This window comes from Callionymus lyra, chromosome 1 (assembly GCF_982586985.1).
Source record: "Callionymus lyra chromosome 1, fCalLyr1.hap1.1, whole genome shotgun sequence".
NCBI classification, from domain to species: domain Eukaryota; kingdom Metazoa; phylum Chordata; class Actinopteri; order Syngnathiformes; family Callionymidae; genus Callionymus; species Callionymus lyra.
The window spans coordinates 23652830-23680716 of NC_141818.1; the positions used below are offsets into that span (position 1 = coordinate 23652830).

Genomic DNA, 27887 nt, shown 5'->3' on the forward strand with positions numbered 1-27887 from the left:
GAGATGCAAGTGTGTTGATAACTGGATAATTAATTCTAAAATATGCAAAGGTAATTTAATTTAGGTTTTATTTTTATTACCTTAACTTTCATTCTTTAAATTTGACGTTTACCTCAGAAAGGATTTCTTTTTTGTTTTCTACTTAACATACTGTAATCTTGGTCATATAAATCTGAACTCTTGTTGCTTCTCTTAGATATATTTTCAAAAAAAGGTTCAGAAACGTTCTTTTACTTTAAACGCTGATATGTCAACTCATTTTCATGCTCATCTCATCCATTGATTGTCTCTGCATGGAGAGGAAATGCCCAAGAATGCTACAGTACAGCTTCTGATGTCAGTTTGAGGGAAAAGCCCGCTCTGACTGCACGAAACCTTAGGAAAACTCCTGCACCCAGACACGCCTTGGTCACACCCTCATGACAAAGTAACAGTGCAACTTCGACTGCCAGCGGTTTCCGGTTTCTCAGCCAAATGGAGTTGGAAATGAACATCACATCAAGAGAGAGTTATGCAGAATTTGGGCTTTCAGACAGAGAAGAGATCACAGGGAAGAAGGATTTCATGATGAAGTCATTGGGATTAAGAGTAATTTGACAGTCAAAAGCTGAGCCCACAGATAAAAGACTGAGGAACTTTCGCAATATTGATGTGTTTCATATGATGTGATGCATATCTCAAGGGTTCCTGCTGGTATTTTGTGATTCTCTTCAATCTAGTTCAGCTTACATGTAACATGATGACGGGTCAGACAGTGCGTGGACTGAGGCCTGCAGATAGCAACAGATTCTTGGACTGGAATCATCACAGAAAAAAAGGGTTCTATTGCACTGACACATCAAGTTAATCAAAGCCAGTTGAACCCAGACACTGTTGCAACCGCGAGAATACCAGAAAAGCATGTGACCATGAGCTTCAGTTTTGTTGGAACTGATTTAGAGAGTTTTCTGCGACCAACCTTGGTCCCTGCTGAAATCCCAGAATCATCCTCCTCCTCTTTGCTGATCGCCTTCATCACTCTCTTCATCATCATCATCATCATCATCATCATCATCATCTTCCTCCCAATAAAGCATGTTCTTGCTAACTTGGTGAATTAGTGACTCAAATAGTTTGTGCTGGATGTGTCAACCAGAATCTCTAAGCTGTCAGAGCTCTCTTCATTTCCAAATCAGAAACATCACACGTACTTTGAGGACTAAGAGATATATATAGAACATTTTTTTGACAGATGTTAACTGGTGCTATCAGTTAAGAGAACGGAGAACTTGTTGTGTAAAGATGAACCAGGCATGGGACCACAGATGACTGTTCTTTAAATACCTTTTAAAATTTAAAGAAATGCAGGGGAAGTTATTGTATTTGTAATTAAAATTACAAAAAAAAAGTTAAAAGTTTTTTTCAATTTGCCTTATTTAGCTTGCAGTTTTGTATCTGAATATTTTTTAATTAAATGTCAAAGTGAGAATCTGAAAACCTTAAAACTTGTTTTAACTTTCTTGGTTTGTTTTTCATTTAAATCTTATCTTATCAGTTGACATCAGAAAACATTTCATTTAATTTACAAGAGAGAGTAAAAGAGCAACACTTACTATTATTTATTCCCCTTACTTATTTTTTCTTTTCCAAAAACGGATAATTCCTAACCAGTTTTTGTTATCATCTTCGTGGTCGAATGTTAATAAAGTTGATAAAAAAGAGCAAGAGAGAGGAAAGTTTGGTAAAACCCAGTGTTTTTATTTGAGTCAAAGAGCTCTGACTTTGGAGGAATATCATATTCAGCGCAACAGTTGGTGCAGGAGTGCAGCTGCGCATGTGTCCAATAAGAAAACGAAGCTCACATAGTTTTATAGAAAAGCTGACTTGTGACATCACGCCCTGGAAAGTGAGGAGTGGGGAAGTGGTCCAGCGACGGTGAACACTTGATGATCTAGCTGTACAACAATAGTGCTACTATTCACATTCATCTGTACAAGAAGAATATTTACAACAGTCACATCAGGGAGAGGGTACCTGAGGAGTCTCCTGATCTCTCTGTGGGCAAAAACAAGCATGGGAAGTGGCCGCCCGGCATCTGCAGACCGGGCTGTACATGCAGCCCTCTGGCTGCGTCACGGAGCCAAGCCTCTGCACATGAGACTTTCCCCGGTCCAGTCATGGAGGCCCGGTCACAAGCAGCTGATAAGATTAGAGCTCCAGTAACATCAGCTTGATGAGTCACTGTCCTGCAGTTATATTTTCAACGGTGTCGGTTTCTCTAAAAAGAAACTATAGGATTCTTCAGGTGAGCTGGCGCATAAACCACAGAAACAAAAAGTAAACGCCAGTTGCCTTCATGTTTCCCGTCGACACACACAAACACACACCCATAAACACAAACTATACAAGGAAACAAAGTGGTCAGAGAGCAGTAAATGACACACATGTGCAGCATTTCTCCAGAAAATAAACAATAAATAAAAATGAAAACTCATAAAATAACAATCATTGCCTCCTCAAGTGATCCTCTTATAACTTAAACATGTCAAAGTTAAAAAAGATGTGAATGCTCACGAGTTCTCTGATCCTTGTCAGACCTGGATCACCAGAGGCCTGATTCTCTGACCCTAGTATCAAAAGTAAAAAGGGTTTTTGCATCTTTCCCATGATTGTGGTCTAGATCGTTCTCAACAGTGTTGCACATGAGCAGCAGAGCTTTGGGTTTTGGTACTTTGCAGCAGCTTTGTTTGCCTGGCTTGTCCAGTTCGCGGCAGTGCGGAGGGTTAGGCCTTGTAGCAGTTCCCCTGAGTGGTGAGGGCCAACTGGCCATTGGGCACCACCTCGTTGGCCTCGTCCTCCAGCAGGCCGGACACGTCAGCATTGGGGATGCTGTCATGGTAGCTGCTGAAGCTGATGTTGTCCTCCTTAAGCTCGATGGTCCAGAAGGGGGCGTTGAGCTTGCGGTTTTGGTATTCCCTGTAAGAGTAGACACCTCCCACGAAGCCCAGCAGTACCACCACCACCAGGATGATGACTGCCAGGATGATGATGTTGAACTGTGTCCAGGAGACGTCCGTCAGGGCGGCGGTGGTGTTGTCTGTGGGGCTTCCGGGACTGGTGAGCAAAGCCTGGCTGGACGATGACGTGGTGTTGACGCTAGAGGTGGATGCCGGCACTCCTCGTGCGGATGCTTTGGTGGTGAGGGAGGTCTTTGTTGGCGGCGCCGAAGTGGACGTCATCAGGGGAGTTTGTAAAGCAGGGGGACCAAGACGGGGGGCTGAGGAAACACACATAATCTTGTCGATTAACTGTTGTTTAAATGTAACTATAAACTCTGCGGCTAACATGTTGGCACAAAGTGCATTCCACCTCCATTGTGATCACAAACAGGCCTAACCTGTTTCAAACGTTACGTGTGACCCCCCCTGCTTTCACTCCCACAGCATTCTCACCCTCAGAAGGATTCTGGAATCGATTGGATCATGTGATCCAAACCTGTTTTAATGCGTTTGTGGCAGATTCTGGATAACTTTGATCCAAATAAACAGGATAATCCCGGTGATTACAATGTGGATTGAAAGGAAATAGAGGAAAACTGTATAATCGGTCAAACAATATATCTGTTAATTAGGTTGACCAGGACTACCAATTAAGAAAGTTAAAATGAAATGAAAATAATTTAATAATTAATCAATATTTCCTTTTTATCATCAGCACTGCACAGCAAGTGACGATTTAACCTCACCTTCTAAGAACAAGCATGAAAGGATGGCTTGTTCTGTGGTACACAGCGTGACGAGTGATTCAGAGATCCAGGTGATTATTTGGAACGTCGACAAAATTAAATTATTTTAATTCTTCGGAAAATGTCTTAAAATTGTGTAATCAAATCACCGATAAACACTGACAAAAAGATGAACTTTTTGGCAGGTTTTTACGCAACAATAAAGTTCAGGCTGTTTTCTTTAGTTATTTGACTCCAAACTTATGATTGGTATTTCACTGATGAACTGATATTGGACTTACTTAGGCGTGTGCAGTTGTGAGCCCGGGCGTCACCAGTGTACCCAGGAGCACAGAGCTGGCACTGCGGCCCTGCCGTGTTGTTGATGCAGCGTAGGCAGTGGCCAGTGTCCGGGTGACAGATCTGGGTGTGGCCCTGGGGGTCTGCGTTACCACTGCAGTCGCACGGGATGCAGAGTCCAGAGGACTTGTAGAGGCCGGCCAGGCACTGGTCACACTGGGGGCCAGCGAAGTGTGGAAGGCACTGGTCACACACCGCAGAGCCGCTGCGATCTGGACAGAAGAACGACAGATGTCAGTGAGTAAAAAACAACTGCAGAGTCCTACTGGAGGATCAATATCTACAGACAGTCAGTAGCTTAATGGATCTAGTCCAGTGTCATCAACTTTTTTCCCCCTGAATCATGTCAAATGTTACTTTCATTCGCAAATGTATTGTTGTCTTACCACTGTGCGTAAAGCATGTCACTACTGCCACCTTGTGGCTGTCAAAAAGGCTGCATTATCATGGAGGTCGTTTTGTTTTTTGGACAAGCTTCAAGTAAATGTGACCTAATTGTTCACTTCCAAAGTGTCGGCTCCTATTAAAACCAAGAAACAGGATTAAGTTGTGATTGTGTATGAAAAAAAAAACCATTGTGTGAGTGACACTGCACGTTCAATATTGTGAGAGCACATCTTTCAATTTATCCAAAAATCAACAAGAGTGTCTCATCACAAGAACACAATCATATACGGTATATGTCTATTTGTCTGTGCTTTAATGTGTGTTTGTGATGAGACGTACTTATAGAGAATGTCTTAATGTCCATTAAACAAATCTCAACAAGATAAGAAGACTAATAACGTCTAATGAACACCTGAGTCATGAAGCTGTTTAATACATGAAGCGATGAGTGAATTTGAATCGTATGGTCTTTTAAGGTTCTTTTGCATTTTGTAGTAGTGAAATAGCTGGAAAAAAATTAAACATTTTTGCAGGTGAGTCTGTCTTTAATGTGTATGGTCAAAACAGAACGTGCAAAATGATGCTCTAAACTCAAGTTGCAAAGATTCAGATGTATCTGTCAAATTTGTAAATGTAAGCATTGGTAACAAAAACATTAATGGTAGAGCAAAAATATGATTTTATGAGGATAAAAAAAATAATTTCATTAAAATATTCCAATCATCTCTAAACTCTTGTATATGTATTTATTTTAATAATTTAATTTAAATTACATTTTTTTTCTGGGGAAACTTAAAAAAACAATGATACTATATGATAATAATCACTATTGAAAATTTATTTTTCAAGATTTGCCTTTATTTTTTCTAGATATATGAAAGTATTGCATTACACTGGTAGACCATAACACTATTGTTTAGAAAACGGATGCTCTAGTGTAGTGCACAAACAGGAGTTCACCACTAGGCGGCTCACAGCTGCTAGTGCACCTGAACACAATAGGACATTTTTCTCATCAAAAGCAACATCTGATGCTGTGGACTTCACACAGAGGAAGCTCGTGAGTGCTGTGAATCGTTCTCTGTTAATAAATAGAGATGTGGACGGTTACTTCACGTTCAGCTTCACTTCAATCAAATAGTGAAGCGTGGCTAGAAGAGCAGCTGCGTTTGGATGAACAGCTCCTGGGCAAGTAAGTCATGTGTGAAATATACATGTTTGTCCTCAAATATTGACTCTAAATCACAGTTTCATCAAGTCTGTTCCTGCGAGCCACTTCAATGATAAGACTTTTATCCAATTTAATATAACCGCATTCTATTTGACTGTTCTAAGCAACGGTAGCAGACTTACATTGTCGGCCATCTTCTTATAAGAACATTTGTGAATGAAATGTGAACCCTAAATCTTGTTAGAGTAGAAATGTAAATATTTAAGCAGTGATAAAGAATACAGTAAGGTATTTCCAAGGTGCTTTGTGACAAGCATGGGTTAAGAAGTTTCACCTTTTTAAATAAACAAAACAATAAATTCTATCCACATAGAATGACAGAAGTGGTTAGTAATGCTAGCAACATGGAGCAGCTGGGCTGACTCTCTTCTAAAAAAAAAAAAATTAAACTGTCTAACCCCTGTATTCTACTAGCTACTCACAATGACAATAAAATGAACTTTTTCTATGAGTGAAGTCAAACAGAATAAACTAAAAGGTCAAACTGTTGTATGCGTCTTAGATTTCAATTCTTTGAGAGACTTGATCACGATTTGAACCACAGACACTGAATCCTGTCGTGGAGGTCCAAGTGAATATGATCTCACAAATACAGCTTACATAACTGATTTCAGAGTTTTCCTGTAATAATACAAATATTTCCATCTCTTAACGTAGCTCTATAAATGCTATCAGTCTGCCCAAATCCTGTAAAAACTTTTGCACATGCTCAGAACTTTGTCAACCTGTTTGAAGTAGTTTTTTTGGGTGGTCTCAGTTTTCAAATGTAGTTGAATAATTGAGGAGCAGAACTTGTGCTGCAATAACAAAGTCGTCAGACGACCTCCCAGAGCTGCGTGTTTGTGCATGTTGTCGCTCGCTAAATGATTTAGACACAGATAACTGCCCTCACTGGCCTACATCGCTGTCTTCATCTGCCGAAGTCATGTGACTCTTCTGAGCAGGCTGCGCCTGGTAAGCTTCATTTAACCTCTGCTGTGGACTGCAGGCTCTCAGCGTTATATAAGTGGGAAGAAACATGAGCTGCACGGGGCAGAGAGCACGACCTGTCCCTGCTCCCATCAGCACTTCAGCCCCTCTAGTGCGACCAGTCCAGGTGAGAGCCCAGCAACAACGCTTGAAACTCATGGGTTTCCATTGGAGCGGTAGAAACACAATCACCATGGATGATTTAATATGTGTGACCCACATCCTGATGTGATGCTCCAGTTCACCCTTGCATGCTCTGGAATCAAGGTTTAACGTGATGATCTCAGACACATTCAAAGAGCCTAGTCTGCCATGATCCTGCACGACGACTGTTCTTCACTGATGCCCCTTTGACCTCACCACCCATGAGACACACCGTCTCCGCAGCAAATGAACGATGTGAAGAGAGGTGAAGGTAGGAGTTTGCTTTGAAACAACCTTCACGCGCCAATGGGAAAGGAAAAGAAAAAACAGCCGATTGACTTGAACAGTGTTTGAAGTGATTAGATAATGCTGCTTTCACAGAGACTTGGAGCATTTCAGCCACAAGACGGTGGCATCTGAACACATCATACCTGGCACTGAGGCAGCACATATCGCCTACTTTGCCCTCACACACAACATGACCTCCGCTCAGCAAACACAACCTGACAGCCTAGTGGTTCTCCACATGTCTGTTGCCATGCAGAACATGGAGAGGAGATGGTGTGCACTGCAATTGGTTTACCTTGAGGAGAGCTAAGGAAGAGTCACTAGCTTGATGCTAAGATCAATAGCTGATAATTTCCATAAAAACATATCTCATTAAAACCTTTTAAAGGATGAAAAAAAAACAATGAACATAAGGAATCTTTGAACATTTATGGTCCCAGATCATGCAACGTTGTCTTTTTCTAGCCTTTGGTTTGTTTGGTCTTTGGTTTCTCTGCATGCTTATAAAAGTTCAAATCAAACCATGTCATGCCATGTATTTGTGAGTTAGTTACAGAATTTTGAAAGACAATTAAGCACAGCAGGTTTTTTTCATGATATCATAAAATATTTTAATAATTGTACCCAACTGCTACAACCCCTGTCCAAACTTCTATCTTTTTTTTATATTTAGTCAGTTGTTTAATAACATACTCTGATATGGTTGGCTATTATCAAGTGGAACATTTCTGAATAAAAACCTATTTGCCTGAAAGAGTTGGCATTTCTAATATAATAATATACAATATCTGAGACTTAAACTCCTGAAAAGCCCAGAATATCTTGTCACCATGTTCACCGTGTTTTTTTGTTTTTTTTTACCATAAATGATAAATAATGTTTATTAGAAACATTCATGAAGTTTTCAGAACAATGTGAAATATGTAAATATATGAAAAATAGTTAAACCACTACATGCATAAACTAGAGACAATAAGATAGAACATGGAAGAATTATCGATAACTTGGTCGTTGTTCAGAACTTAGCCTTGAGGAATAAAAATGTCAAAGGTCCATTCTAAAGTCTGGTCCCAACCTAATAAATGATCTCAAACTTAACTTCAACACCAGTAAAGGAGGTGCAGAGCACCATGTGGCCTGTCGGGGCCCCCGTTGTTTTTTTGTTGGTTAGGCAGTATAATGAAATCACTTCAATGTTGCTAAATGGACAACTTTTCTCCTTTGCAAGGCACCATTTACCTGGGCTTAGTGAACCCAATGAGATGATGTTTCCTGAACTTAATTGATTGGCTTTCCTCTGTTGATAATGAATGACAATTGTATTTCAATGTTTTATAACATTTAAATCTATACATATTGCATTGTCCATTAATATAAAGCTTAGCAATCACATATTTTGGTGCAATTTTTTCTTTATGTCCTGTGACACTGTAAGCAGTCACGGATAACCGTCAGAAACACTTTGTCATCAGAGTTGTGTCCAGACCCATGGTGGTAGTAATACGATATGTTTGACCTCTGGACTACTTCCTCACACTGATCCCCCTTCAGAGTCAAACACAACGTCATTACATGAACCAGTAAAAGCTGTGCAGATGAAAGCCTGATGACTGTGGCTTTCATCAGACTGAAGGCTGATTTGGATCAGAATGTACTGACCTGTGTGGCAGGAGCCAGTGGATGAGGAGTTGGAGCAAGGGCATGGTAGACAGGGTTCACTGGGTGGAGCTTCTGGACTGTGATAAAAACCAATCCTACACTCTTCACAGTTGGATCCCTGGGTGTTGCCTTCACAGTTGAGACACACTCCTGAGGAACATAAGGATGATCGATATTAAAATTACACAGGAACACATATTAAATCATGTAGTAAAGACAAAAAAGTGTGAAAGATTTGGATTCTGGATAATGTCTTCAGTCTGCAATCCACCTCAACTTAAACCATTTTGATAAGGTTTAAGTCAGGTGGTAACCAGGGATATTATGCCTCATATTTATATATATATACAATACACGACACAATCTGACCTGTATATGTGAGGATTCCTTTAATAAGTAAAAATATGTATGTTGAGATTTAATAAACTAGGTATTCAATACAATATGTACACTGTCTGTAGCTCCTTTGCAGGCTGTTGCTCCTAAGCTTTGGAACGATCTTCCTCTCTCTTTGCGCTTGATGGAGTCTACTGACTCCTTCAAGAAACATCTTAAGACATTTCTATTTGTTCAGGCTTTTCCTTGATTTTCTGGAACTCATGTGTTGTTCTCGGTGTTATCATGACTTTTAAGTATACATTTGATTGAGTATTGCTTTGATTGTTTAAGCGCTTTGTGACCGTGGTCTGGAATAGAGCTCTAAAATATAAATTACTTACTTACTTTGTCCACAACGTACTTTGCGCTTGATGGAGTCTACTGACTCCTTCAAGAAACATCTTAAGACATTTTTATTTGTGCAGGCTTTTCCTTGATTTTCTTGAACTCCTGTGTTGTTCTCGGTGTTATCTTGACTTTTAAGTATACATTTTATTGAGTATTGCTTTGATTGTTTAAGCACTTTGTGACCCTGGTCTGGAACAGAGCTCTAAAATCTAAATTACTTACTTTGTCTACAACGTACTTGTGCTTCAATTGATTTACTGGTGCCTTTGACATTATTATGACATGATTTTACCACATTATCTTAGTGTTTTTAACTGTTCTTATTTTAGGTGATGTTCTTGTACAGCACTTTGTGTCAACTGTTGTTGTTTTAAAGCTCTCTCTATAAATAAAGTTGAGTTGATTTGAGTCATAAATCTGCTTCCCCATCTCACTTGCTTTGCAAAACTCAAAACGGCTCAATAACTGTTATAACTCTAAGCATTTGACAAGCTGCTGAAGGCAGTGTAGCTGTTGTGCCTCTATAGAATCTGATGGAGGTTGGGCCGACGAGATCAAACCTGTCCCAGCCAGTTGAGTATGCTTATTTTGCATCGACACAACAGCCTCACTGACATATGCTGGGTCAGGGATTACATGTTTTATACTGGTTTTCTAGAGTAAAAGAAATGACACCCACACATTGCCTCATCATGTCAGGGATACAATCGTTTCCTGTATATTTGCGATAGAATTGAGCAAGGTTTGATTCGAGTGCATTCTCTAAAGATATAGTAGAAAGCAAATTTTGCTATTGGAGGAACAAAAATGATTCTGTGTGAGTCTTAAACACTACATTTGAAAGTCACATGACTGATCTTCCAGGTCACTGCTATCGAAGTGACCTCATTATGTTCTTCGTCCTAACTACGACTAGATTTGGCATTTTAATTCCTTATGTCTACACTTTGAAAACTAGCCCATAGGTGACATCATCACTAGACTCATGGACCTCTAGCATTGATACCTTCCATTTGGTAAAAATTATCGTGTTCACAGAGTCCAACTTCACCCCAAACCTCCCCCAACACAAACCCAGCAATTGGAAATACAGCAATCACCCTCGGGTGCAAAACCTCAACAGGGGTCAGGGGAGGTCAGTACTGTCAGAGTTGTCGTGTCCCTGACATGTTTATCTGACACACACACAGAGTGTGCAACACTGGAACATTTCAGTTTGCTCAATGTGTTGTTAGGTAAGCGAGGTGAAGGGGGTGGTGGGGGACTTTTAAGGGGAGCTGTCAAACCTGGGCTTGTTAATCCACAGTGACCAGTGAGTCTAGGAGAGTCTGCACCCAATCTGCCTGGGCATTATAATGGTCAGACATATGGCCTTGAAAAGCACCAACAGCTACCTGCACCCCCTCTAGCTTTCCCCTTTATCAAACCTGTCCCTTACTGGAAACGTATGTCTCCGAGTGCAAGCGCAGGAAGGTGAAGCCACCTCCAGGGTTAATCTCTGAGGAAAGGCTGAGAACATTTCTGGATCACAAAGAATTAGTTCTAGCTTTCATTTGACAAAGCCTAGAAAGCCAGAGTTTTTGCAATAATTCTGAGCCATGGACGGCACTGGAGTGTCTACAGGCCCAAAGCAAGGGAACAGTGACAGCTGATGAAAGGAATTGAAGGGCTGTGCCACATTCAGCCAGTTTCAATAAACATCATACATCAACTAAACATAAAACGGCTGGAGAACAGTGCTGACCCCCTGAACTACACAATACAAAAACACAAAATGTATGTGTGAGTCTCAGGCTCAGTTATTTCTACCAAAGATATCTCAAATGAATGCAAAAAGAGTTTACTGAATTGTGCATTTACTGTGGGAGGTTGCAGGTGCAACCCCTGTTTCAAATAAATAAGATTCATGAACAACTGTGGAAGTCTTTTGTAAATGCTGAAGCACCTGCCTGTGGTTTCTATTCATGGAGGAACTTTTGAAACACACTTCAACATAATTTAATGCTGGTTTGATTAAAAAGGAGAATACTATACAGAAGGGTTTACCCAACAATTGGATACAGACAGGCTTCTAATCCAAATCACTGAGACACCTCTTGACTACTTAAAGACTCTATCTTTACAATAATTAAAAAAAAAGAATTTCAGCAGGTTGAAAACATGAAGTAAAAAAATAAAAAGTAGATTTCTTTTTTTTTTTTAGAATGCTCTTCAGGACAGGAAGATTATTTAAAAATTGGATTTCAATTCTGATTTTGTCTTGGGCAATGATGACCCAAGACAGTAATTAACATATTATTATTGCCAATGACCTTTGAACCACACAATGTAGGTCAAAGCAGTATTGGCTTCACTTTACAACAACAGAGAAAATATAACAAATATATAGTGATTATTAATATATCAATAATAGTTTTTTTCTTGTACACAAACCATGTTGCCAGTTTATTTAAAGTTAACAAAAATAATTGCAATCAATGCTGACCTGACTGTGGGTGGCAGTAGCTGGTGTGGTTGTTACACTGGCAGGGCCGGCAGCCTGTGCTGCTGAAGTGGAAGAATCCAGGGTGGCACTCGTCGCACTTGGGTCCGTAAATTCCAATCTTGCATACACATGTTCCTGAGCTGCAAAAGACAAAATAGGATAAAGATTGATAACAGAACAATATCTGAGAGATTGGCACACAATTGGTTATCTTATTCCCTTGAAGCTGCCATCACAGCTCAGACACAGGAACGTGTCTATCACATTTCTCAAGAACAGCAATAGAAAACTGATTTAATTTCTTTGATTTCTTGTACCACATAATGTCACTCAACAAGTTACAATTAACAACTCATCTTAACTTTCATTTTCTAACAGTGGACAGGCCAGAAGTTCAAGACTGAAAAAGAATATTAAGAATTTCTCACAATAAACATTTGCATAAATACTGTAATAGACATAATCGATACTGTCACAAAAACAAATGAAGAGACGCAACCTTGTTGATTAGTATTCACTTAGAGAGCTGTAGTGCAGAAGACAATAGAAAAAAAATGATAAAGAGATCAACTTACTAAACAGTCAATAAATGAACGGTATCTAGATCTAGAATTTTCAATACATGACAAAAAAAGCAGCATATTCTGAAACTTTCTTATTTAAACAAGTTAAACAGATTCTTGATAGTGACTTTCATTTTAAAGTAACCACTTTATGGTCAAAATAGTGTTTCTGTAAGGTCCAAAGGAATCAAAAATTGCATTCATTTAATGAAGTTGTAACTAAAGTTGTCAGAAACAAACTACAGCTCAGCACCACTTGCACAGTGCTAAAGCTGCATTCTCCAGTTTGCATGCTCACATGATGCAGGATTTGCAAATGTGCTGCTAAGTAAAGGTTTGCATTGATGGTTTTGGATAAAATGAAATTCAAAGTCTGAACATTGTTTAAGCAGCAAGCTGTGAAAACAAGCGGCCGGAACACAGTGACTTGAGCAGCAGATGAGCAGATCATTTTATTCATTAAAATAAATAAGAAGCCTACAATTCCTGCATGTTTCTGTTTGACTTCATGAATAACCGATTATTTCATCACATTAGCTCATATCGCATCTTTATGATTCTTTTTGATCCAATTCACAAAAGATTTGTTTCAGGTTTGGAATAATTTGAATTTTCAATATTAAAACAGTGTGTGAGCTGCATCAAGGGTTAGTCTGAGACCACATTATTATTATTAATCACAATTTAACACAGATTTGGAAGTGACAGCAAAAGTATGGACGTTTAAACCACAGGAGAGTTTGATGTGTAACAATTTGTGTTTCTCCTCAGGATATTGTGCATCCCAATTTTTTTTCTGTTGGACTGCCTGTGAACCACAGCGGTGGGATGACAGAATGTTCTACTCTGCAGCTGACAGCAGAGGTGGACACAGTGCTGAATCAACGAGCCAGTGGAGCAGAACACATGACGCTGTTGTGCTTTGTGCACTCTGAACGCCACACATAAATATTATACAATCACTGCATAAATAGGCCAGGGCAGATGACGCGGGAAGCACACACACTGTTAATAATGTCATCCCAATAAGGCAAACTAAATAGTTGGTGTTTTTCTCATGGTGACGCACTTTATTTGATTTAATTTTCAGATGCTTAGTCCATGCTAGCTTGGAGCTGCGTGACCTTACAGTTTTATCATAGAAATGATTGATTCTGATGAATTGGTTTACAATTGTTCATCCAGAGAGCATTCTCTGATGTTGATGATAAAGGGCCATATAAGTTGAGGCCTAGAAAATCTACTGAAGCTCCGAGCTGCCATAATTTGTGTATTCCATTGATATTCCCTTACCCAATCACTTCTGAACAAGACACAACAGGACTGCTTCCGTTTGATGTTTGCTCAGAATCATTGACTAATATTTAGATAGAACAGATTGTCCTCATGTTGTTGTGTTCAAGATCCCACACAAGGAGCAATCAATCATTTGACTGCTGTTAGCGAATACATTCTGAACTCAAACTCTCCCCCAGCTATGTCAAATCAGTATTTTGTTTTACACATAAATAAAAGGTAAGAAGAGAAGGGAGACTGTTAAAAACAATGTCACATGATATATGGATAACAGTGACTTATCTGCAAAGTTTAATTCAACTGTAATGCTTTCTAAACATATTCTACGCTTGTCAAACAGAGATATTCCTCATAATAATCTTCATTAGAAATATGTCTCCCTTCATTCCATTGCAAATATTTTGTTTTTATAGCTCCTTTTACAAGACTTTCATCTTCTATTTTGGTCATTTTGGAGTTTCAGGCAGCGAATTTAGAAGTCACATGAACGTTTTGTATGCTGTCACACATAATGCTGCCTGTTCCACTGGTTCTTTTCTCAGGGTGGAGGTGTCCCAACAAGACTGTGACTCCTCATTGTTTGCTCATCTGATGACGCACCGGCTATTGATCTACCGATTGGCAATCAACATGTAAGCAATAAATGCTTTTGACTAGATACGTTTTCATAATGAATGTATCTTCTCTTGACATCATGGTTATCATGTAAATATAGAGAATGAGGAAAGGAAAAATATGGGCAAATATTATTTGTGATTTTTTCCCAACTCTTGCTTTCGCTCATCACAATTAATGTGAATTACCCTTTTGTTTATTTATTTTTTGTACATCAATGATCTTCTTGTGCTATCAGAACACCATCATTTTGATTTTTTTGTGAATAGAAATTATGCCACATAGACAGTTCATAGGATTCATTAATACAACAGGTTCAACCTTCATCCAGCTGACCTTTGTTTCCTTTGTAATGACTCCACTTATCATTGGGGTCACTCTGGACTACACCAGTCATCCCCATATTCACACAATAGTCTTTGGTAGTACACAGTTAATGACATCATGGCTGCCTTTTGCACTTCCTTAAATAAAAAACTAGGGTAATAGAAGTCCTGGTGAGAAACGTTCAAGATGATCCTGCTGTCACTTTGAGTGATGACCAACCAATATCCAAATGTGCCATCAGGCCTCATCAACGTCCAAACCCTGAGACACAATCCACAGACAATAACTTCAAAATAATCGCAGGGAATCAAGGGCTGACTGGGGTCAATTCTCGTGAGCGTGTGCAGGGGTCTTAGCACAAACAGTGCTTTGTTAAACACAAATGCACCAAATGCAAATGAAGAGGCCCACGGCGATGCTCAGTGGGGCGTGGGCAGCGCTGAGGTCAAGGCTGGCAGATCAACACTCCACATTATTCCACTTGACACACAACACACACACACTTACATTAACTGTTGTAGCGAAAGTGAGCAAATACGCAGATGGAGCACAATGATAGACATCGGTCCAAATCTGTTAGACAAACTCTGTAAACAAATATATATTAAGATGACTGATGACTTTTTTTTAAAATTATATTTTAGTTTATCCAATCATGGTAAATGTCCAAATACAAGAAACACACATTTTAATTAAGTTAGGACTATTCTATTTGGGTGAATTGGTCACAAAAGATATGGTACAGAGAAAGATATAGAGTTTAAATAATCCAATATAACACCTATCATTTTGAAAAGAAAATCATGAAGAATCAACAGTAGTAGCCAAAGCACTTGACAGAGTGTGTCCTTGTGCTCAACTATCAGTAAGCTGAAGTTTTCCATTTTGGCTGTTAGGACGGGCAGTGGAAGGGGGGCGTGTTATTGTTTTGGTGTGATTCTGCTGTAACTCCATCACGGCTTCTGATATGTATGTTAAGTAGGTCAGTATTACATGGGTGACAAAGCTTAACCCAAATCTGCTGCAGCGGTTGTAGTGGATCAGACAGCCGTCAACGTCCACACTGTCACAGACGGTGGGTTAATCATCAGTAGATAAGCAGTGGGAAGACATTTAAGTGGCTCCGTTGCTAAAATGTGTTGTGCAACTTTATAGCACTTTAAGTTTTAATTCTAAGAATACACCAACCCATCCAACAGGAACTGACTTATGGTGATCTCACGTAAACAAGCCTACAAGAAAACACACTTTCTTTTCGACAAAATTAGGTCCATGCATATTTTGATGCCATTCTCAGGAGTGAGGGACCCACTGAAGTGTTTTCGTGCCTGAAGATTGTAGACTTAGAACATTTCTCAAAACTGCTGTTCCTAAACCAGAGAAGTTGAATTCTTTTTATAATGGGATTCTACATCAAAATGCTAATGTAGGATTTTATATTCCTGTTTCTGTAAGGAAATGACAACTTTACTGTAATCAATCATCTATATTTAACACACATTTCAAATAGTCACTTGATTAACTGATAATCTTACACATTTAATTCATATTAAATAATCATTTTCTTGCATTGCATTCACTTAAACTAAACTCAAACTACTCAGGTTCACATCCACAGGTCAGGTCACACACACAGAAAGATTAAACAATCCCAGACTCCCAGCAAGTCTGTGGACACCTGTGTGAGAACTCACACTGAAAGACACAACAGGCCAGCAAATCGCTGGGAACAGTTTCTCTGGCATTCGAAGACGTTTGCGATAGATCTCTCTGCTTGCTAGCGCCCGTGTTCACGTAAGTTTGTCTCTGACTTTTGCATAATTCACTAAACAAGCATTTTTCTTAAACTCATCCATGTGTCTGTCCTTCATTCCACCACCACGTATGAGACTGGGGAGGGGTCGGTTCACCGGAACACAAAATCCCCACATTTCCAAACTTCTATTTGGAAATGGAATGCACAGTTATTTGAAAATATTACATTTTCCAAATCCAATGGGTTATTCGAGCATTTATACGTATCTGTAAACGCTGTTAGAAGATTTGACAGACATGACCTTTGACCGCAATACCATAGCCATGGAAACAATATTTAAATTATCCCATTTCTGCACTTCGTCTGATACCTATGCATGTTATTAATGATGACATAAATGGTAGTAACCAGTAACCATCATGTTACCATCTCCAGCAATATATGTGAATGTTCTGATCCTGCGGTCAGGGTTCATGCTGGGAAGCGTAGTCCTAAAGATAGTTCATTAGATCACACGCTGCTGCTCTTTGGTGACAAGATCTCACTACCAGAGCTGTAGACAAATGTGTGTTCTAACTTTGTGAATTTTCAAACTTGATTTGGCATAAAGGTTGAAAGCTATGTAAATAAAGCTAGCTGTAGTGGAGTAAGGATGTACTTGAAGAAATGATGCAGAGTGACACATCGCGCAAAATCGGACACATCTGCACCAAAAATCAATATTTCATTACAGAGGCTGGTGCTTTTTCGCTCACTACTGTAGGAAAACAAATGCCTCAGAGACAAAGAGATGACCCACATCTACAACTGTTGATGTGGACATACTAAAGTGCTTTTGACCAATATTTCAGTGACCAAACTAAAATTGGGAAAGAGTTATATACACAATTGTACGATGACCCATGATGTGTGGAGTGGCTTTGGGGTTGGCGCGTGGCTAAGAGCCGCAATGATGTGGAAATCTCATTAGGACCGACGAGAACATTGAATAAAGGCGCAATTACACATGTCAGTCTGCTTTGAAAAGCTACAAACCCTGCAGGAATTTCATTAGTCCGGGTTTACGCTAAGCTTTTGCACAATTGGTTTAGCCACATTTTTCTGCCTCATGAGAGATTTATCCAGCATTAACATTTTTGATCTATGCACAGTGTTTGGGGTTAAACTCCCAAGGGTGGTAGGTTGGAATTTAATCCATGTGACACTCAGCTCAACAAGTACTCAAATCAAAATCTGGCTGAAGACAGACTGCAAGAGTTCCTTTTAAGAATACATGCACGAATGGCAAATTGCCTTTATTTTTTGATTAAAAAATTATTTGAACTCACTAAAAGGTTTTGTTCTGTAGTGCTGTTCAATTTATGGGAATCGTATAGGTTATTTTTTCAAAATATCAAATAAAAATATATAACTATAACAACATGTTGAACATGTTTCCATAGTAGGCACATGCTGCAGTGGTTAGCCTCCAATTGTCTGAGTTCTGTGTTTTGAAGTGAGGTTCAGTCAGTTACGGACTTAGATTAGTTCGATTCTGTATAATTTGGGGGCTAAATTAAATGGTTGAATGAAAAATCAGGGAAAATAAGTTGCCTTTTTGGTCAGGTTATTACAATTAATTTCACAATTGAGTATATTTACCCATCCTTATTTATATAACATATAACACATACATTTCATTTTAAAATATTGTTTATTTTTATTAAATGCAGTATGTTGATTAAAATAACCACTTTGTTTTCATGACCATGGTTTTCTTCTATTTTGCAGAGAAACTTTGCAGAACATTTAACTTATGTATCTATTCTGTAGAAAGAAATGGTACCAAGGGTTATTACTCTAGTCATAAAAAAGGATAACAAAGTATTGCTTCCAGTGCTTTCAAGTGTAATCAACATATTTCCCCATTACATTATTTAGAAGTCAGGAATATGATGCAGTTACTCAAATGAAATTAAGATTTAGCCAATAATTATTAGTAATGTTTAATTCATCTGCAGTGAACAGAAGTGTGAGTCACTGCAGTTGTTGGGATATTTGACCTTCCCTCTAGCTTATACAAATATAGACTGAGTGAGGTCAATAGTCTTTGGTCTATTTGGTTACAAAATATAATAAAAGCTACTCATAATTTAGGGAGATTCAGGTCAAACAGAAACACAGCACAGAGAAACGCTAGATTATTTAATTCTAGATTTCACATTAGTTACATCATCTGCCACATAAACACACAAAGCCAGCTCATCTGTGAATCTTTACTTTTGTGCATAAAAATACAACTCAACAGACCCTCTCTGTTTACTTTAGGTTGCAATTGTCTTCCTCAGAGAGATCACACACCAGGTCCAATCTGGATATTCATTTGGTGATCAATTACTGAACCTGAGAGTTGCACACTGAAGTCTCTGTGCAAGTTTATGCATTTGCAGTTGACTGTCTAGACTTTGTGAATCTTGATATCGAATTGCACAAAAATATATCGGAAGAGATTGCGTCACCACGTTGCTTTTATCTGCCCCAACATGATTTGGCTTTCCAGCAAAGTCATGAGGAAATAACTTCCCAAGTAGGAGTCAGAACTTGACTGACCTGTGCTGTTCTAGTGTCAAGACACTGCACCAAGTGGCAGCATGTCAGCAGAGTTAACGTCTGAACATGTCAGCAGATTACATCACCAACTGTCTGAAGGCAAAGAATGCCTTCAAAATACTTTCAAATAAAGCTCTGAATAAAGTATGTTTGGCTTTTTTTTTATAGACATCAGCTTCTGATTCTCAGTTCTCACTACACCTCATGTCCGCAGATTTAAATTCACAAGAAAGCTTCAAGCGTTAGAATCAACAAATCAGTTTTGATTACCGTTCACTCTGCAGATTTCTTACCCTTTCAAAACATGATCCTGTAATTGCACCTTAAAACTGTTTGGCATATCAGATTTCCTGGATGAGAAAAACAGTATTGAGGATTGGTGTCTTTTGTAAAATAATTCTGAGCTGCAAGTGGTTTAAAGTAGGGCTACACTATATTGAATTTCTCTAATTCACTGAATTTCTCTAAGGAGATGAATAAAGTATCTATTTATCTATCTATCTATTGGAAATAAGTGTGATATTCGATATTGGTGTCTTGAAGTGTGATTTCGATATTAATGCGATATTTTTTTCTTTCACCTAAAAATGTGGCCGAGTGCACGCGAGTACTGTAGTGGAGGTCCGGGGGTTTAGAGAAGAAAAATGATGCGATATGAGCCGATATGATCTGAGAAAAATATCACTTATAACACTCAGTTTCGCAGGACATTGGTTTACCACGAAACTGAGCAACATCCGAGAGGAGCTGCCGGCGCATCGCGATATCACCAAATGAATAACAAATCCCACCTCCTTGTACACGTTCACATGACAGTTTATAAGACGGACAGGTTTACACTATTTTGGAGTTCAATGATCTTATAAGAAAACAACTGACACGAGATGAAAAAGTTCTTACAATGTGTTGCTTTAACTAAGGGGGTTGAAAGCGATGAGTGACTGGTTCACTAGTGTTTGAGTAGCTCCTAAGTTAGTCTTACTTCTGTGTATATACTGAGCTGCGCCAAGTCAGCGCCCCGCTACGACGCGTCGCCATAGCAACCGAGCCCAGCAAGCTGCGCCGCACAGCTCTCAGACAGATAGAGACGAAAACGAGAACGAGACATAGAAGTAGAAGTTAAAGAACGTGACACTGATTGGTCAAAGTGCGCATTTAACAAATGCTTGATTTATACAATAAAAAATGATAAATTATCGCACATGTTTTCGATATGCATATCGCACGTGCCAATATCGCAATATCGAAGATAATCCTTTTTTTTTTTAAGTGAAAGTGAGTAGGTTGGTCTTAATAGTGACCCATTTCAAATGGCTACATAATAACTGTATCTGTTTTTGGAATGTCAGAATATCAATCTCTGACTAACACAGTTAACTGTATTATGTGACCAATGAATAATTGTATACATTGAATTTGTAGTTAGAATTCAACTCAGAATTAGACCAGAATCCCCTGTGTCACCTGCATGACATTAAATGTTAAATTAACTTCAAGGATTACAGGTTTTTTCACAATCTGATAAAATGTGGTCTGGTATATAATGAAATCTTCCTTCTTTACAAGACACTACACTAAAAGATACTAAACAATTCAGATGTGTGTGCATAAAATATTTAATCAGAACTGAATTACTCCGACATGCACAGTGTCAAAAACAAAGAAACCATAAGAGACACACAGCTTTCTCTGCTTCTACCATCAGATCCATAGCAACACTTCCCAGCAACATTACATTGATCAAAAAGAAATGTAATTCCAGGTCTGTCAGAATGGATCATTTCAATACAGAAGAGGAAACAGGTGTTTTTTTTAGATCATGCGATATTCTTACCAACAAAGTATTTATTTATTCTTGCATAAAAAGAAAAACAAAGGATTTCTGCATTGAAAACTATATACAAATAGGTAAAATAAAGTATGAATAACATATATCTAAGTGCAAGGTAACCAACTTCTTCGAATCTGACATAGACCTTCTAATTAACTATTAAATAACAGTATTGATTATTGATTAGAATATTTAAAAAAGATTAAGGGTGTCTTTGTTTAACAATATTCTTGGGCGTCTGACTCAAAAGGGTTTTAGTATCCTAGGTGAATATATGCATTCTCTTCTATTTATTCTTCATAATTTAATAGATATATAGATAGATACTTTAGTAATCCCCAGGATGAGAAATTATTTCCAAATCCAAAACGGTTCACCTTTTAAAAAAATTGTTTTTATCTTGCTCAGCAGTTGAGGCTTAACTATGTACTGTAATAGGCAGGCTGAAAAATTATTGGACTTCTCATATTCACATTTAGTAAAGAAGAGGTAAGATAATAAAACATGTAATACCTCACACATGTCCAAGCCTCTTTCTCTTCTATACTTAACTCTGTCAAGAAGTAGTCAATTACTTAATGGAGGATACCTTAACCAGCATGTCGGGGGTCAGAAAGCTGGCTAATCTGAAGATCTGTTGGCGATTAGTGCTTTAGTGGGGGGCTTGGCAAGCTAGTGCTGCTAGCATGGCCTGGCTCAGACTGTCTGAGAAGGACTATATCGAGAGAGTTAAAGTGTGAATGACCCGTCCTGAAGTTCCCCTCCTCCCTGCACCTTCACCTACTTTTCATTACAGCACAAGACGCAAGCATTCTCAGGTAACAGACACAACCAAACACACCCCTTGTTCACGTGTAGTGATTGGGCTTACATAAGACTAGGCCGTGACGTCTCTCAACATCATGACAACACAGAATCTTGATAAAGGCCTGCAGTCACACCAGCAGCTTTCTTCCTCTAAAGCAGCAGAAATCACAGAAGCTATTTTTACCACCCTCTGAGCGTACTGCTTGTTATCTTAGTCTGGGTTTTTTGTGACCAGTGCAGAGGCAGCATGTTCTCTGGGTGACTGTGCGGGGAGAGTCAGGTCTAAATATGTTTGACATTGGGACGCTTTTCAGGGGACAAGAGGCCCCAACGAGCGACACCGTGTGACACCGAACAAGAGAACATTGATCCTTCAATTCTTAAAAGACCATCTCATTAGAAACTGCACAGTAGCACCACAGTAGATTCTCTAATTTGAATTGTGTAATCTGTGCATTGATTGTACTAAATAACCAACAATAAATGAACAATAAAAGGTCATGTTGTGTCACAGTATTAGTATCTACAACAGTGTCTACTATTTCCTCCAGTGATAGCTTAGAAAATATATCAGCTATGACCGCCCTTCAATACAAATATTCAGATTTTAAAATGATTAAAATGTCTCGTATAATAATCTCTGATCACATTTTTCATAATGATATAATGAGTGCCGTTTCTGTTAGGCTCATGCTATGCACATGTGTTTCTTTTGTAAACAAGTAAGTATAAGTTATTATACTTCAATAAGTAATAACCACATTTAGGCATGAAAGGTGCTAATTGCACATATTGGCATTGTGGTATGGCTATCTTGGAACTTATAAAAATAGACCAGTGTGATTTTTAAAAATAGAATAGTCTTTTTGTAAGAAAGAAAACTCATTTCATGTCCTAAAAGAACAACCATGTTGGTTCAAAGACTGTGCAAACAGAGTTGAACACCTACGGTACAAACAGTCGGAAAGATGATCAAGCAACTGGTAACAAACGGGTTAACTGAGCAGTCTGAGGTAGCATTGCTGAAATGTGAGCACTTCCTCATAAAAGCCATTTCTCATTTACAAGTGGGTGTCAAAGCAAACATGGATGAGTGCCATTTTAAAATATATTGTAAATGTGATTAACAACATCAAAAATATCTGTAAGTCTTAACTGGTAGATTGTTTTTTTTAACCCAAACATTTTTTAAATTGTAGAATATACAAAATGGCATTGATGGGCTTTCAAATGATGGAAAATATGAAACAAAAACATATGGTAGCCATGTGTAGAAAGCTTCAACATGTTTTGATTCAGGTAGAGTGTGTTAGAACATGTTTACCAAATACACTGTTCGTTTAGAAATTGGGATTTTGCAAACATCATTCTTTTTGGTTATTTATTTATAGATTTAGTGATTTAGTGCAAACGCATGTATAGACACACAAACAAGCTTAGGGGTTCATTGATTTATATACTATTTAATATAATAATTTGTATTCATATATCCTAATTATTCATCATAAACTTAAATTTCATTTTCTGTTTTTATTTATTATTTGGACAGACAAGACGTTCAAAGAAGTTTGATCTGAACGAGTGTCGATAGTAAAACTGCAAATTGTTTATATATCAGTTTTATAGTTGTACTCTGACCTCACAAGGGCTGCGTAAATACAGATAAAGGTTCAAACTCCGACTTAAAGTGACTCATAAAGAGAGGATCAGGGCTGTTTAAGTTAAGCCTTCGTCCCTAAAGAAGCCTGTGGGTCCATAGAAATGTAAGGGTCTCACCTGTCACAGAGAGGACTCACTGCACCGAAGGAGTCGCAGGCGCAGGGCATGCAGCCACTGGTGCCGTTGGTGAAGTACCCCTCCTCGCAGTCCTCACACTGCAGGCCAGTATAGCCAGACATGCACAAACACTGACCAGTATTTTGGTCACATTCCTCTGGATCCTCGATTCCCTCAGCGCCAATAGAACAGTTGCACAGGTTCTCTGAAACACAACACAAAAGGATTTACTGAAAGAATAAATAAAAAAGGTAGAATCAAGTGTACAATTAGGGAGACTCTCTGGAGGGCTAGCTACACTTCCTTCAATTATCACCATTTTGACAAAGAAAACGTCTCAGCAATGGTTTTTTTAATTTAGAAACATTCAGTAGAACATTCAACAAATGTATTTTTTTTTATTTACAGTATCTATGTAAATTATACTGTTTAAGGGTGAGCCGGCATTCTCACAAGAAACGTGTTTTGCATTTCTGTTTTAATGTTTTTGGATGTTGCGAGATGTTTTTAAATGCAGTTTTTCATAATTTACTTCCACACTCCCATGCAGGTATAATGTACAGTCCTACATTGTTCACCACAAGTGCAACTAGACTACCATTAGACACCTCAATGACTATTTTGCATCATTTCTGGGGATCATCTAAGTAACCAGTCGAGAAGATAATAACTGGCAGGAGCTTAAGACTTTAAATATATGGTTTTCTCTCTATATCAGTCTTTAGAAGAGCAGCATTGGTTCTTTTATCTTCTTAAATAAGGAATAGTACTTGAGATTTAGGGCTGGTTCTTACTTACTTACTTAAGCAAGTGCAATTATAGGTGCACTATACTAGAATAGCTTTTTTCACTTATCTATATTACTGTCCATGTTGAATCGGCTCATCAATATAAATCCTTTTTTTTTCACAAACCTACCATGCGGGAAATAAAGCCTTGATGATTATATTTGGTGATTTCATCTTCTACTGCAGCCAAAACATTGCAACTAGGTCACCTGACAAATGAACCGGAGGATATAATGACAGACAGGTTTGACCCCGCTGGGCCCTCATGGGCTATGAATTATTCACCATCTCTCAGGTTATGTACATTGACTCTACAGCTCTCAGATCTGGAAGCCTGTGCAATCATTTCCGCCCCAAAATCTCAGAGCGCAGCCAAAATAAGAGGACCAAAGATCAGAATGAGAGCATATTCTTATCCTTGTTAAACTGCTTTTAGTGTGCTCCTCTTCTCCAGTAGTTTTACGTAACTGTGCTGTTATGCAAGCGAATGCAAGGGTATTGAAAGGCTCTCAGGCAGAACTTCATGAAACCACATAAATAAGTTCACAACAAACCTGTCGGTAAGATCCAAATCAGGACAAAGAGTGTATTGGCCACACCCATGTACCAGGTGACGCCTTTGTTGACAAGATAGTTTCAAGCTAACCGTCTAGAAATCAGAAGAATGACAACGGCTGGAGGTAGATTTAAGCTAACAAAAGAACAAAATAAGAAGTTTTTACTATTCTCGAACAGCTCTTCACTTCATGATCTTGTCTGCAGATTGATTGTTTCCTATTAAGGCCCTATTAGAGCAGGCAACACATTCTGCTTAATTCTTTTTACTTAATTATTTCACTTACAATTTGAAATATTTATTAACAGAAAATACTTCTGATTATGGGTTGCTACACAGTTTTACTAATCAAATATATTAGTCAATAACTACAAGCATACCATGATTATAATTCCAAATGTTGAAAAAAAAAGCAATATTTTGTTCTCTACCTTTTATTTCATAGGCACTTATGTAAGTAGTGTTTTTTATATGAGGGGAAAAGGGGAAATATAACCAACTTTCTAGTAATCTTTTAATCTTTTAATATATAAATACTTTTAATACCTATTTCAGACCTAACGGAAGAATATTGATAATGAAATGAATTATAAATTCTTTTTTTATGCAGGGTTGCGCAATAAGAACAATGCTGCTTTAAAGAGTATCTTTGTGGTATGAAAATGTTGAACTTATCTTCTCAAATAAAATGCATACTAATCAATATACAGTATATATATATATTTTTAATATACATTGTCAGGCACTCTCTTTAGATACTGAAAGTCAATTTGAATGTACAAATATTATTTTAATGAGTATCTGTCCATTATATATATATATATATACTGTAGATATATATATATATATATATATATATATTTATATATTTTTTTTATCTATCTATCTATATATATATGCCAATCATCTCAATGCTACTTCATATTCTGCCATGTGCTGTTAAAGATCAGGTGGTTGTTAAAGGAACTTATTTTACCAATTAGAGCTGGCAGCCCATTCCATCCTCTTCATTTACAAACTATCCGATAGCTTATAATGAATCCTGCTGTTTGTTAGCTAGCATTTTCATATTGAAGGATAAGATTTGGCCCCAGACTACGGGTTGTCAAACCACGAGTTGCGAATGACACTGGTTGCTGTACTTTATCTTGCAGACCTGCCACCAAACCGTAAACACTTAACTGCTGCTGACAGAATGAGGAAACTCTGGTTTATTGTTGACTTTTTTGAGACTACCACTTATTTGTTGGTCTTAGACATTCCCAGGAATATAGAACTTCACTGTGGAGTTGTTATGAGGCCTCAGCCCAAATAAAGCCATAAATCCATTGACCACCGTAGATAGGCAGCACTTGGGAGTAGCAGAATTGGGTTACTTGTCCCCCAATTGAAAGATCACTACAAATGTGGCATCATCTGATATTAACAGAATTTTTGTAAGTTTAGTTTTCTTTAAAAAAAAACACCCAAAGAACTCATCTACCACACAACCCAATTGCAAAAATATTTAAATGGATAAAAATAATAAATAATATATAGAGAGATATATACAAAGCCACATCTGCCAAGTAGAGCAACGTCCAACTTTGACACATCACTACTGACTTCACTGGAGAACCATTTTGACGAGGATCCCTGTGCTTCTTCTACCTCCACATGAATGTGAGAGCTCTAAGGAGAAAGGGGGGCTTCACTGTCACTGCTCATTCATGCCTGCACTGGCAGCCTGCCTGCATGTCTGGCCATTTTGTTCAAAAGGCCACGATCTCGCATCATTCCAAAAGGAACACGAAAAGAAGCATCGAGATGATCACCCCCAAATTTAATTTGACAAGCACATGAGACGCACGGTTCAACACAAAAGGATGTCGGAGGGGCCTGTTGTGCGCTGGGTGAACAACAACAGGATGAGCCGCTCTCATCAGCATCACCTCCTCTCCAGCCTCAGTGATGGATGGCAGCCCATAATAACAGGCCGACACCATCTAATGTAGGCCACGCGTTTAAAGGAGCAATCTGAGCATATGGGTGACTTTTATTGAGCGAGAATTTATGGATGCACGCCGCAGTCTTTTGTTGCATTCTCCCTGCGTCAGATTCCCGATCCCTCTCCTGTGGTACATTTGGTTCCAGCCTGAACCCCGTTTATGAAGCGTTGAAATAACAATTACATTACTCACCTTGGTTGGTCTCTATGGATGTGAAGGGAGAGCCGGGGCTGTCTGCAGCCCAGGCATCGTTGGCGGATCTCTGGGAGACCATAGACACCAGAGTCTGCAGGCTTTTCTCCGGAGTAAACAAGGATGTTTGTCCGTCAGTGGATCTCCTGCGGGGGCTGCTGGGCTTGGAGGCGGCGGTGGGCTCCGTTGTCGAGGGATGAAAGGTTGTTTCCGTTTTATGGACGTGGCCAGGGGTAGTCGCGAGGCCGGCGAAACCCCCGCCATGGGCCAGTGTTAGACCCAGAAGAAACCTTTTCTGAGGCTTTGTGGCGAGGTCGGTGTCCCTGGTGTCAGGGGCTGAGCCGGGCTTCCTGGACAGAGGCGACGCATCGTAGTGGCTGACGCCAGGTGCAGCATGACCGAGTCCAAGAGATACATAGAAAATAAATATGCAGCCCGCAGATATGGACATCATTAAGGACGGTAATCTCATGTTCGGTTTCAGCTCTCCATGTATACGCCTCAGAAACGGTCTCTGTCAGACCTTTCCCTGAATGGACACGTCTTCCACCATTGATGTCCCCCGGTGACTGTCGATGCTCTGAACCCAGATGCTCCGCCCACGCTATTGAGCCTGACTGCCCGCTCGTTGATTGACGTCCTCACTAGCGAATAGGATTGAAGAACTAAATCCCCCAGTCTACACCGTGGCCTCTAGTTGTATGAATGAAGAAAATGTACTGTTATTATATTATATTACATTATATTATATTATATTATATGGTATTACATTACATTATATTATATTATATTATATTATATTATATTATATTATATTATATTATATTATATTATATTATATTATATTATAT

At 38.7% G+C, this 27887-nt stretch overlaps 1 protein-coding gene across 1 annotated transcript; it reads right to left on the minus strand.

Annotated features, from left to right (window-relative positions):
* Positions 1–1724: 1724 nt before the first annotated feature.
* Positions 1725–27617, minus strand: LOC148088590 (multiple epidermal growth factor-like domains protein 9). The gene is made up of 6 exons (XM_087798075.1): positions 27037–27617; positions 23513–23717; positions 11953–12092; positions 8742–8891; positions 4006–4275; positions 1725–3256 (listed from the first exon to the last, which is right to left on the minus strand). Exons 1-6 carry the CDS (start codon positions 27506–27508, stop codon positions 2763–2765), a joined length of 1731 nt encoding a protein of 576 aa, XP_087654201.1. The 5' UTR covers positions 27509–27617; the 3' UTR covers positions 1725–2762.
* Between the last annotated feature and the right edge of the window lie 270 nt (positions 27618–27887).